The sequence below is a fragment of the Chiloscyllium plagiosum genome, chromosome 3, assembly GCF_004010195.1.
Source record: "Chiloscyllium plagiosum isolate BGI_BamShark_2017 chromosome 3, ASM401019v2, whole genome shotgun sequence".
Lineage (NCBI taxonomy): Eukaryota > Metazoa > Chordata > Chondrichthyes > Orectolobiformes > Hemiscylliidae > Chiloscyllium > Chiloscyllium plagiosum.
Window position 1 is genome coordinate 96,082,226 of NC_057712.1, and position 13,760 is coordinate 96,095,985.

General features: G+C 42.6%; 1 protein-coding gene across 4 annotated transcripts in view; it reads left to right on the plus strand.

Moving 5' to 3' along the window:
- Nucleotides 1–13,760, plus strand: part of slc18b1 (solute carrier family 18 member B1) — a 63,852-nt gene that overhangs the window by 28,337 nt on the left and 21,755 nt on the right. For all 4 annotated transcript variants that reach the window (XM_043686646.1, XM_043686660.1, XM_043686654.1 and 1 more), the window contains one exon: nucleotides 8,033–8,189. In XM_043686646.1, the coding sequence (XP_043542581.1) occupies nucleotides 8,033–8,189 (157 nt within the window). The remainder of the gene's footprint in view (nucleotides 1–8,032; nucleotides 8,190–13,760) is intronic.

Here is a 13,760-nt window from a genome sequence, read left to right on the forward strand (position 1 = left end):
AGCACCACAACTGCCGGATTCGAAAGAAAAATGAGAACATCATTTGCATATAATGTGATCTTATGCACCTTCAACCCAACTTTTGGGGCAGCTATACTAGGGTCCCCACGAATGGCCTCTGCCAGCGGCTCAATCACCAATGTGAAGAGCAAAGGTGAGAAAGGACAGCTTTGCCGACTGCCCATACCAATGTTAAAATTATCGGGCCTTTTACATTAGTGAGAACTGCCACCAGAGGATCACTGTAAAGGACCCTTACCCATTGAGTTAACACTTCACCCAGGCCAAACCGCTCCAGGGTATAAAAAAGAAAAGGCCATTCCACCGGGTCAAATGCCTTGTCCGTGTCCAAAGAACACACCGACCCTTGAACTGACCGTTTCGGCACACTTGAATCACGTTAAGTGGTCTCCTAACATTATTAGAAGATCTGTGATCCTTTATAAAGCCCTTCTGATCCTCCTTAACAACAGAGGGCAACGTTCTTTCCAATCTCAATGGCAGAGTCTTCGATAAAATTTTAAAATCAGAGTTTAAAAGCGAGAGGGGTCTGTAAGAAGCACAGTCTTCTAGGATCTTCCCTTTCTTGAGGATAAGAAAGATATTAGCCTCTCTCAAGGATGGCGGGAGGTAGTCCTGACTATATGAGTAGTTATACATGTCTAGCATTGGTCCTGAGAGTATGTTTACAAATTCTTTATAAAGCTCACTGGACAAGCCATCAGGGCCGGGGGCCCTACTACTTTGAAGTTGCCTCACTGCCTCCTGTATCTCTTGGGCTGTTAACAGAGCACTAAGGAGAGACGCCTGTTCAGCAGACCCCCCCAGGAAGATCAACATTCCTAAAAAAAAGACTCCATCTTATCCCATCTATCCTCTCAGCATTCAGACTGGTAGAGTTCAGAGTAAAATCTCCGAAATGCCTCATTAATCTTTTTAGCATCATAAGTAAGAGTCCCATTCCCTTCCCTAAGAGAAGGAACAGACTGGGAGGCATTCTTCCTCCTGACCAAATATGCCAAGTATTTACCCGGCCTATCAACATGCTCAAACAGCCTCTGCTTTGCAAAAGAATGTCCTTTACTTGCTATATGCGTTTGCATGGAGTTTAAGGTGGATCGGAGAACTGTGATCTGCTGCAGCTTAGTCACCGACGGTCTACTGTAATATGCTGTCTCAGCTGCCTTCAGTTGTGCCCAAGCAGACACTGCTGCCATCGCTGCTGTCACTTCGGGCTGGCAGAGTATGAGATAACTATCCCTCTCGCACAGGCCTTAGCCGTCTCCCAAAGAATGGACAGATTACTGGCTGTACCTGAGTTGGTGGCCAAAAAATCTTCAAATTCCCAAAAGAAGTATTCTACAAACTTACTGTCCTTGAGGATGAAGGGATCCATTCACCAGTACGATGAGCCCATTGCATCACTCTTAATCTTAACCATTAAATACACCTCTGCATGATCAGAGATGGCAATATTCCCAATCGAACAGGATACCATCCAATCTAAAAAAACCACGGGAGTTAGGAAATATCAATCCTTGTGTGGCATTTAGGAGGATTGGAATAGAATGTAAAATCTCTGCCCATAGGATGTAAATGTCTCCAAACGTCTACCAACCCCAGTTCCACACATAAATCACCCAACTGCTTAGATTGTGATGAAAGATTTGGGGGCCTTTGGGCATTCTATCCAGCACAGGATCCATCAGGCAATTAAAGTACCCCCCCCCCCCCCGCCGTGACATCAAGGCCATCAGCTTAGATAGTGCATCAGTCAGAAATTCAAGAGGGTGGGCTGGAGGATAGTAGACATTCAAAATACCATATTCCTCACCATGTATAAGGGCCTTAAGAATAACAAACCGACCATACTGCTCTTTAACACGATCTATTAAATGGGAGACCCTTTCGGACGAATATTGCCACTCCCCTGCTCCTAGTACAAAAAGACGAGATAAACACCCAATCAAACCCACCCTGCTGCAACTTCCCTAACTCACCAGAGTTCTAGGGTACACCTGATCAGATCTCAGAGATTTATCCACCTTTATGCGCTTTAAGCCATTCAACATCTCCTGCTCTGTAATATGGACATTTTTCAAGATGTTGCTAATTATTTCCCCACGTTCTCTATCTCCACAGTAAACCCTGATACAAAATACTTGTTTAATTTGCACCCCTCCCCAACTCACCAATCTTCCACGGTTCCACACCTAGGTGGCCTTGCTGAACTCTAAGGGACTGTTTTCTCTCCCTAGTTACCCTCTGGCCTTAATGTATTTGTAAGGTCCCTTTGGATTCTCCGTAACCGTATTTGCCAAAGCTATCTCATGTCCCCTTTTTGCTGTCCTGATTTCCCTCTTCAGTATATTCCTGCTGCCTTTATATACCTCTGACGAATCACTCAATTTCTACTACCTATACCTGCCACATGCTTCCTCCTTATTCTTGACCTAAACCTCAGATTCTCTCGTCATCCAGCATTCCCTACACCTGATTCCTGATGAGGGACTCCAGCCCGAAACATTGACTCTCCTGCTCCTCAGATGCTGCCTGACCTGCTGTGCTTTTCCAGCAACGCAACTCAACTCTGATCTCCAGCATCTGCAGACCTCACTTTCTCCTACTTGATTCCCTACACCTACCAGCCTTGCCCTTCACTCTAAAAGGAACATACTAAAATGATTAAAATCAGGGCTGTGCAAGAGGCTAGAATTATATGATTGCAAGGATTTTGGGACTGGAGGAGATTACATAGACTGGGAGGGACAAGCATGAATTGATTTAAAAATAAGAATGAGAATTTAAACATAAAACATGACTTGCTCATAAGTCATTGTATCCAGCTGGTGCAGGTGGTATTAAAGAATCATACTTGCTGCAACTTAACGACATGGGCAGCAGTGTTTGATTATCTGAAAGACAGAATGAGAGGGACTAACCAGTTTCGAGGAAACAAAGGAAGGAATAAAGTTTTCAGTGGTAATGAACTGGAACAGTTGCGGAGATTAGATGCTGATTTCGGGATTGAAATAATTGCACAGAGGCCAGTTTCACATCACCAAGTCACCTGTTATTTACGAGCGTGCAATACATGGAGTCTGACCAGCTAGCTCAGAGCCAGTTCCTAGAGTGAGGAGACTGAATCACCTGTTTATATCTGTCAGCCAGGGCTCCCTGATTGAGGCTGTTAACCTGGATCAATCTCATAATCAATGAGATCCATTTGGCCTTTGTTCAAATCACAACATTCTTCTGAACGTCCCCACCCCCACCAACAAAAAAGTCTGGGGGAAATAGGTCTGTTCTTTTTCTAGTAGCTTCTCCTGGGATGCTTTTGCCCCAGGTTCAGTTCCACTGACTTGGGCATGGACCCATCGCTTGTGCCCAGAGTATCTTGGGAGACTCTTTTCAGGCAATAACAGTATTGAGGCTGCATCCCTCTCAGACTCTTGATGGAGGGGATGAACCCATGGTTTCTGATCTATCTGCTTTTTCAAAAGGGCCAGGTTTGTTTTGCTCTTGCCCTTTTTATGAGATAGCAGCTTTCAGATGATCCATATGTTTGTTCAGCATCGACTCACTACCCGAACTTTAAGTTACAGGATCTGACCTCATGTGGACCTCGTCTCATTCACCTGCAGATCCATTTCTGTGATTGCGATACCAAACTTCATACCCTGAAGTAAACTGTCTCCTTTGCTTAAAGGAGGCATGTGATGGGTGTTTCTGCTGCCATTTCATCACCATCATTACCACCACACATACACAGGCACCTTCCCCCTTCCTGGGAATAAAATGTTTAATCTGTTATCCCCATCAGCAACTCTACTGGAGCTAATCTTGTAGTTGTGTGAGGAGTGATCCTATAATCAAACAGGAACCAAGACAATTTGGTATCAAGCAAAGTTGTATGCCGTTTCTTTAAGCCTGCTTTCAATATTTGGACTGCACTTTCTGCCAGACCATTGGACAAAGGATGGTATGGAGCTGCCTGAACACGCCGAAAGCCATTCGACATTAGGGAATACTCAAAACTTCTGCTCGTAATATAACATCCCAATATGTGACTAATAATTCCGGGAGTCTGTGTATTGTGAAAGATGTTCACAGCTTTTCAATCATCCCCAAGTTTGCCAAATGAACTCTGTGCACATCCAATCACTTTGAATGGGCCTCAGCAATGACCAAGAACATTGACCCCATGAAAAGACTGGCATAGTCAAAGTGTAACCGAGTCCACAATTTACCCTTCCATTCCCATGAATGTGGAGAGCTGCTAGTGGTAATTTGTCCTTGGTGGCCCTCTGAGTACTGCCCCACCAATGTAACTATGTTGCATCCAATCCTGACCACCAAGATGTAATGTTTTGCCTAAATCCTCATTTTGGAAACCACTGGATGACTCTTTTGGAGTTCTGGCAGCGACCTTTACTTGCGACAATCACTCTTGCTCCCCATAAAAAATATGCTTTGCTCTCTGGTGATCTGGTCTTGCTGGATCCAGAAAAGTTTCAGTTTAGGCTATAATGATCCTTTTATTTCCCCCATCAATACCGATTGTTTTAATTTTGTCGGGATAGGATCTTTGTGTCCACAGTCAAATATTATCAATGGTAACAGGAAGGGTTTTTAACAGAATGTTTTTAACACCAGAATGGACTCTTCCAAGAGAGAAACCATCAGTGGTGTATCTGCCAGTGGGAGGTGGCTCAATGCATCTGCATTTGCCACTTGGCCTCCTGGACAGTATTCCAACTTGTGAATTACATACGCTGAAAATAAGGTCTCACCACTGAATTCGATCAGATGCTATGGGCGCTACGGGCCTTATCTTCTTTATATAACCCTAGCAGGAGTTTATGGTCCGTTGCTATTAAAAATCTACGTTCTTAAAAGGTATTCATGAAACTTCCTGACACCAAATATGATGTACAAACCTTCCTTCTCTGTTTGGGTGTCTTTGCATTTAGCATCAGCCAAAGTCGAGGAAGCATCAGCCATTCCTCTTTTTTGGGCCATCAGTGAGCCAACATATCCCAATACCATGCAGGGACGCATCACATGTCAGCACCACTTCTCACTTGGTCTAATACCTTAGACAACAATACCTGCTTTTTCACTTCCCTGAAGGTTCCATGACCATTTTCAAGGCTGATCATTTTTCAATAGCAGGTGTAAGTGTGCCAAGATGAAGACCAGGTTAGATATGAATTTCCCGTAATAACTTACCAACCCAAAAAGGGACTTAAGTACTGGTTCAGTCACAGCCAACGCACCTTTGGTTGCTCACTTTAACTTCCAACGGGTGTAACCTGTTTTTTTCAACTCTGTAGTCAAGTAGATCACTTGGGTGCCTGGAACACAATTTTCCTGTATTCGGCATACATCTGCCTGGCAAAAATGTTTAAGCACTATGTTCAAGTTCTCCGGGTGCTGTTTATTGGTCTTCCCAGTTATTAGCGTTTCATCCAGATAAATTGCAACCTGGGGTAGACCTTGTAAAATGCTCTCCATTGTCCACTGGACAAGGGCATCAGGCTAATGATACCCCAAATGACAGTCCTTATGGATATTAATTATGGTATACCTCTTGGACCCCTCATCTAGTCACAATTGTAGGGACATATGGATCATGTCAAGCGACATGAAGGACAGCAGCTTCCCCCTTAGCTAGTTTTATGTAGAAGTCCTCTATGCGAGCGATTGGGTTTTTATCCAGCTGTGAAAAGTGGTTTACCATTTGCTTAAGTTCCCCACAAAGGCAAACCAAGTTGTTAGGCTTCACAAGTCAGTATGACCAGTGCTACCTATTCTGCAAACTATACTGATTTGATTCCTTCATCTTCCAGTCTCCTGATTTCTGCCTCTACTTTTACCCAAATGGAATTAGGCGGACCTTGCAGAACCATGGAGTTGCTTCTTGGTTAACATGTAAGGTGGCCTTGGCTACTTTGATAGTCCCTAGACCTTCCTGAAAAACCTCCAGGTATTTAATTAGGACTTCACTCAGGCAGCCATTTTCTAATTTAAAAATGTTGAGCCAATAAAGGTGAATCTTTTTCAACAATTCTGCTCCATCAAGCTTAGGCCTGAGCCTTTTACTACAATCAATAGTAATTGTACAGACTACTTCTTGTAGAAGATTGCAACCGAAGTCATACCCTTGATCTACAATAGTTTCCCAGTATAGGTTCTCAGTTTGGCTGAGATCTTGCAAAAGGTTAGAGTCCAGAGCGAATCTTGTTAAAGACTAGTTCTGCAATCACTGATAAAACTGCGCCGGTATCGACCTCCATGAGAACTGGGTGATCATTTAACCACACTTTTATTTTGATTGGTTCAGATTTCGATGTCGCTAAGCAATTTAACTGTTCCAACCCACATATAGATGGACTTTCCAGGTTGTGTGCTCTCCTAGATACTGGCCTGTGAGTCAAGTCAGGACCCATAGGACTCCTTTGCTGCCTCGAGTCCACATATCGACAGCAATTACAGTAGCTTGCTGGCCCAGATCCTGAAGAACATTTTAGCCGAGGTTCAGCTTTGTTTTGAGGTTTTGCTGTGGGCTGACCGAGGGTCCCTCTCCTTAGGATATCCCCTGCATGAGGCTGTGCGATTGCCTACACTCAAGTAGTGTTTCCCAAGCTCTGTTGGACAGGTAAGAATGTCCACTTCCACTGGGATAGTCAGTAGCTCATCTCCACTTGCTGCATTTTCTAATGACAAAGCCAGTTGTAGTGCCTGTTTGAAGTCCAGTTTGGCTTCAGCTAGGAGGTGCTTTTGCATTGTTACGTCATTAATCCCACATATTAAACATTCTTTCAGTGTCTCATTTCAGGGCTAATGCAAAATCACATGCCTTTGTCAGTCATTGTAACCTTGTCAAAAATCCCAATACAGATTCTCCTGGTTCTCGAACTGCTGAATAAAACTGACAGCATTTCAGAATTAGAGGAGACCTAGGGTCATAATATTGCTTAACTAAATCTGGTGCCTCGAGAAAGTTAGACTCCTAATAAGCGAAAATGCTGTGTGTCCACAAAGCAGTCAGAAGCATTGTTTATTACTTTTCATCTGCCTCAGTGTCATTTCTTTGGGAACAAAATAGTGCATTCTTTCCACACACTGGGCTCAGTCTTCGATGGCAGGATCAAACAAGTTAGGCTTCCCAGATAAAAGGCATGATGCCAGAAATGCATATCCCAACTCAAAAACAACTGTTGCAAGCAGATTTTCTTCAATAGCATACTGTTTTCTTTTGTCAACATTGAAATAACTGCACACAGGCTGGTATCCCATCACCAGGTCACCCTTTATTAACACATTAACAGTACATGGACTCTGACCAGTTAGCTCAGATCCAGTCCCGAGAGTGAGGAGACTGTCTGCATCTTCTGTTTATCAGTGTCAGCAAGGGCTCCCTGATTAGCCCAGGTTAACAACCCCAATCAAGGATTTCATAATTACTGAGATCTACCTGGCCCTCTTTCTAATTACTACAGGGATCAAATGTGATATCAAGGTAATGTACGGACTGGCTGAACTTCCAGGTAGAGGAACTGATGCCATTGTTTTCTGTTCACCACAAACTATGTTCTCTAGCCACTGATTCCAGCTTCCCAATGTTCTCCATGATTCTCAGTGTGGTATCTTAGCTGATTTCAGCAAATGCAAAAATGTAATACATGGCTACAAGGAGATAAGTTACAAAAGTGAGAATTAAATTGAAACTGAGTTTTAACCAACTCTTTTTCCATCATATAGTAGGAATGGATGTCAGAGAAGGACCAGATTTGCCTCCATTGTGATAACCCTACAAACAACTATTTTGTCAATCATCATTTGTAGATAATGCCTATTTTGTAAAATAGTGAATATCTGTGGAACAGTATTTGAGAGGGGAATGGAGAATTCTGGGAAGGAAAATCCTGTTAAAGCTGACAATACTTTGTAACAAAATGTAATTTCTTTGGTTTTGTATTTTTAGCAAACAAATCACTAGAACATAAGCTACAAACATATTTTTCAGGGACTTCTGGAAATATTCAGTGGGCTTGGCCTCGTAATGGGTCCACCTGTTGGAGGTTTTCTGTACCAGACATTTGGGTATGAAGTTCCTTTCATTGCACTGGGATGTATCGTTCTTTTGATGGTACCTTTGAACATGTGTATTCTACCAAATTATGGTAAAGCTCTATATTTTAATTTGCCTAGAAATATTGTTAAATATTATGTTGGATAGCTGCCATAGATATATGTCTTGTTGTGTAATGAATTGTGGCATTTGGAAATTTCTTGGAAATTGTAAGGCAATAATTGTATTTTTTTAATTTGAAAATTAGTGTAATTCGTTTAATAGTTCACCTAGTTATGACAGTAAATAATTGGGTTAAATAAATCAGGATCTCTATAGTGAGTTGATCTCAATTGGCCATCATAACTGAAATGAGTCCTCTGATTTGGGGAAAAATTAGACTTGGTATTTCTACCTGATTACAGAGGAACCTCGATTATCCGATCGAGATGGGCGGGTACTGTTTCGTTCGGATAATTGATTATTTGGTTAATTGATTCAATGCCTCTCCTCTGGGGCTTGGAGTTTTCTGAAGTTTCCTTTTTTGCTGCTCTGCCTGCTTTGCTCCCTCTCTCTGTCTCAAGGTTTGTTTATGAGCAGAGACACACAGCAGCGTTGCTGAAGCCTCCCCCCATTTCAATGGGATTGACACATTGAGCAATTGCTAAGTCTACTCACTGTTCAGGAGACTAGGCAGCAGTACACTGCGTGCGAGCACCTCTGCCCCCATTTCCCCCCATTCCCCGTTCTCCCCGGCCACTCTGCACCCCCCTCCACCATCCGCCTTCCCCAATCCGTCCTCGTCTGCCCCTACAACCCCGCCTAACCTTGCCCGCTCCACCAACTCCGTTCATCGGAGTGAGAGAGAGGGTGGGCGATCAATCATTTGGAGACGGTGCCTGGGCTCCCATCGATATCCAGGACTGTTCTCGGCAGTGTTTCAGTAAGCCGGGTTCATTTTTAGTCATTGTAAACAAAAGACGCGATCAGTGTTGAAACCTCTTTGATGTAATGTTTCTATCGGGACCTTGAGATCTTCTTCAGATAATTCGAAATTTGGATAATTGAGGTTCCTCTGTATTTGCAAGTGATGTTCTATGGATGTAAGGTAAGAACAGAACTGGACTTGGCTGTGCCACCCCTCATGGTCAAAATATCTGCTGAAGCTCTGTCTGAGTGCTCAAGCAATGCATGGCCAGTTAAGCAAAGTCTTGAAAGTTGTTCAGTGCCATTAGACCCATGTCCAGCAAGTGTGAACTCCTTCAGGACAGGAATAGATGAACAATACCAGAATAGTGAAGAAAAGAACCAGAGATTAGTTGCAAATCAAACAGGACAAAATATGAATCCTCCTTATATGGAATCAAGGTGATGTGAAAGAATATTTGGTTTGGTTTTGGTGGTCATCAGATATTCTATGTCACTTCACTCTTTTCTCCTTTGCTCGTACCTGAAAAGGTGATACACAAGGTACCAGAGGGTAAATTTGAAATTGGTCTTACAAAGAACTATTGTTCATCATTTATATAAATGATTTGGATGTAAGCATAAGAATTATAGTTAGTAAGTTTGCAGATGACACCAAAATTGGAGGTGTAGTGGACAGCGAATAAGGTTACCTCAGAGTACAATGGGATCTTGATCAGATGGGCTAATGGGCTGAGAAGTGGCAGATGGAGTTTAATTTAGATAAATGTGAGGTGCTGCATTTTGGGAAAGCAATTCTTAGCAGGACTTATACACTTAATGGTAAGGTCCTAGGGTATGTTGCTGAACAAAGAGACCTTGGAGTGTAGGTTCAAAGCTCCTTGAAAGTGGAGTCACAGGTAGATAGGATAGTAAAGAAGGCGTTTGGAATGCTTTCCTTTATTGGTCAGAGTATTGAATACAGGAGTTGGGAGGTCATGTTGCAGCTGTACAGGACATTGTTTAGGCCACTGTTGGAATATTGCTTGCAGTTCTGGTCTCCTTCCTATCGGAAACATGTTTTGATACTTGAAAGGGTTCAGAAAAGATTTACAAGGATGTTGCCAGGGTTCAAGGATTTGAGCTATAGGGAGAGATTGAATAGGCTATGGCTGTTTTCCCTGTAGTGTTGGAGGCTGAGGGGTGATCTTATAGAGGTTTATAAAATCACGAGGACATGGATAGAATAAATAGACAAAGTATTTTCCCTGGGGTGGGGGAGTCCAGAAGTAGAGGGCATAGGTTTAGGGTGAGAAGGGAAAGATATAAAAGAGACCTAAGGGGCAACTTTTTCTCACAGAGGGTGGTATGTGTATGGAGTAAGCTGCCAGAGGAAGTGATGGAGGCTAGTAGAATTGCAACATTTAGAAGGCGTCTGGATGGGTATATGAATTGGAAGGGCTTGGAGGAATATGGGCCAGGTGCTGGCAGGTGGGATTAGTTTGGGTTGGGATATCTGGTCAGCGTGGACAAGTCAGACCGAAGGGTCTCTTTCCATGCTGTACTTCTCTATGACTCTATGACTCTAAGTAAACCAGCCAATATGGAAGTAGGGTATAATAATATTTTGAACAATGAGCAGATATGGACATCCTTTTGTTAAAAGAAATCTGCTAATGCCAGTGATTAAATATTCTTTAGCTATTGGAGTGCAAATACATAAATTTACAAGCATTGACGATTCCCTATGAGAAGTAAAACAGGTAAAAATCAAAAAAATTAGCAAATAAACAAATGAAGTTCAAATTCATTTTTATACTCTCCATTATATTAATCAAGGTATAATTATTTCAATTTTGCTACTACAAAACAAAGTACTGCGGATCCTGGCGATCTGAAACAAAAATTGCTGGTGAAGCTAAGCCAATTTGGCAGCACTAGTGGGAAGAAAGCAGTTAACCTTTCAAGCCCTGTGACGTTTCATCACTTCTGATGAAGAGTCACCAGACTTGAAATGTAAAGTAAATTTTGTTGTTACTGCTCTTAACTTGAAAGACAAATAAAATCTTAGAGTCTTACATCATGGAAACAGACCCATCGGTCCAACTCACCCATGCCGATCAAACTAAACTAGTCCCACTTGCTTGTGTTTGGCCCATATCCCTCTAACCCTTTCCTATTCATGTACTTAATTAAATGTCTTTAAATGTTGTACCTGTATCCAATTCTTCTTCTGGCAGTTTATTCCACATGCATACAACTCTGTGTGTGAAAATGTAGCTCCTCAGATCCCTTTTAAATCGTTGTCCTCCTATCTTAAAAATATGTCCCCTAGTTTTGATCTCTTCCCCCCACCAGAGAAAACATTTTTGCTATTCACCTTTTTTATACCCCTCATAATTTTATAAATCTCAGTAAAGTGACCTTTCAACCTACTATGTTCCAGTGAAAAAAGTCCCAACCTATCCAGCCTCTCCATATAACTCAAATCCTCTAGTCTGGCAACATTCTGGTCAATGTTTTCTGAATCCTGTCCAATTTGATAACACCCTTCCTATAGCAGGGCGACTAGAACTGTACACTGTATTCCAAAAGTGGCCTCACCAACTTCTTGTGCAACTGGGAGGAGAGGGGCCAGCAAGAGGTCGTTGTCCACATTGGAACCAACGACATAGGAAGGGAAAAGGTTGAGATTCTGAATGGAGATTACAGAGAGGCAGAAATTTAAGAAGGAGGTCCTCGAGAGTAGTAATATCTGGATTACTCCCGGTGCTATGAGCTAGTGAGGGCAGGAGTAGGAGGATAGAGTAGATGAATGCATGGCTGAGGAGCTGGTGTATGGGAGAAGAATTCACATTTTTGGATCATTGGAATCACATTTGGGGTAGAAGTGACCTGTACAAGAAGGACAGATTGCACCTAAATTGGAAGGGGACTAACATACTGGCAGGGAGATTTGCCAGAGCTGCTCGGGAGGATTTAAACAAGTAAGGTGGGGGGTGCTGGTGGTGGTGGTGGTGGGATCCAGGGAGATAGTGAGGAAAGAGATCAATCTGAGACTGGTATAGTTGAGAGCAGAAGCGAGTCAAACAGTTAGGGCAGGCAGGGACAAGGTAGGACTAATAAATTAAACTGCATTTATTTCAATGCAAGGGGCCTAACAGGGAAGGCAGATGAACTCAGGGCATGGTTAGGAACATGAGACTGGCATATCATAGCAATTACAGAAACATGGCTCAGGGATGTTTCATGTTCCAGGATACAAATGCAACAGGAAGGATAGAAAGGGAGGCAAGAGAGGAGGGAGGGTGGCATTTTTGATAAGGGATAGCATTACAGCTATGCTGAGGGAGGATACACCTGGAAATACATCCAGGGAAGTTATTTGGGTGGAACTGAGAAATAAGAAAGCGATAATAACCTTATTGGGATTGTATTATAGACCCCGTAATAGTCAAAGGGAAATTGAGAAGCAAACTTGTAAGGAGATCTCAGCTATCTGTAAGAATAATAAGGTGGTTATGGTAGGGGATTTTAACTTTCCAAACATAGACTGGGACTGCCATAGTGTTAAAGGTTTACTTGGAGAGGAATTTGTTAAGTGTGTCCAAGACAAGTTTCTGATTCAGTTTGTGGATGTACCTACTAGAGAAGCTGCCAAACTTGACTTAATCTTGAGAAATAAGGCAGGGCAGGTGACTGAGGTGTCAGTGGAGGAGCACTTTGGGGCCAGCGACCATAATTCTATTAGATTTAAAATAATGATGGAACAGGATAGACCAGATCTAAAAGTTGAAGTTCTAAATTGGAGAAAGGCCAATTTTGACGATATTAGGCAAGAACTTTCAAAAGCTGATTGGGGCAGACGTTCGCAGGTAAAGGGCCGGCTAGAAAATGGGAAGCCTTCAGAAATGAGATAACAGGAGTCCAGAGAAAGTATGTTCCTGTTAGGGTGAAAGGAAAGGCTGTGGTAGGTCTAGGGAATGCTGGATGACAAAAGAAATTGAGAGATTGGTTAAGAAAAAGAAGGAAGCATATATAAGGTATAGACAGGATAGATCGAGTGAATCCTTAGAAGAGTATAACGGAAGTAGGAGTATACTTAAGAGGGAAATCAGGAGGGCAAAAAGGGGACATGAGATAGCTTTGGCAAATAGAATTAAGGAGAATCCAAAGAGTTTTTACAAATACATTAAGGACGAAAGGGTAACTAGGGAGAGAATAGGGCCCCTCAAAGATTGACAAGGTGGCCTTTGTGCTGAGCCGCAGAAAATGGGGGAGATATTAAATGAGTATTTTGCATCTGTATTTCCTGTGGAAAAGGATATGGAAGATATAGACTGTAGGGTAATAGATGATGACATCTTGCAAAGTGTCCATATTACAGAGGAGGAAGTGCTGGATGTCTTGAAACGGGTAAAGGTGGATAAATCCCCAGGACCTGATCAGGTGTACCCTAGAACTCTGTGGGAAGCTAGAGAAGTGATTGCTGGGCCTCTTGCTGAGATATTTGTATCATCGATAGTCACAGGTGAGGTGCCGGAAGACTGGAGGTTGGCTAACGTGATGCCACTGTTTAAAAAGGGTGATAAAGAAAGCCAGGGAACTATAAACCAGTGAGCCTGACGTCGGTGGTGGGCAAGTTGTTGGAGGGAATCCTGACGGACAGGATGTACATGTATTTGGAAAGGCAAAGACTGATTAGGGATAGTCAATATGGCTTTATGTGTGGGAAATCATGTCTCACAAACTTGATTCAGTTTTTTGAGGAAGTAAC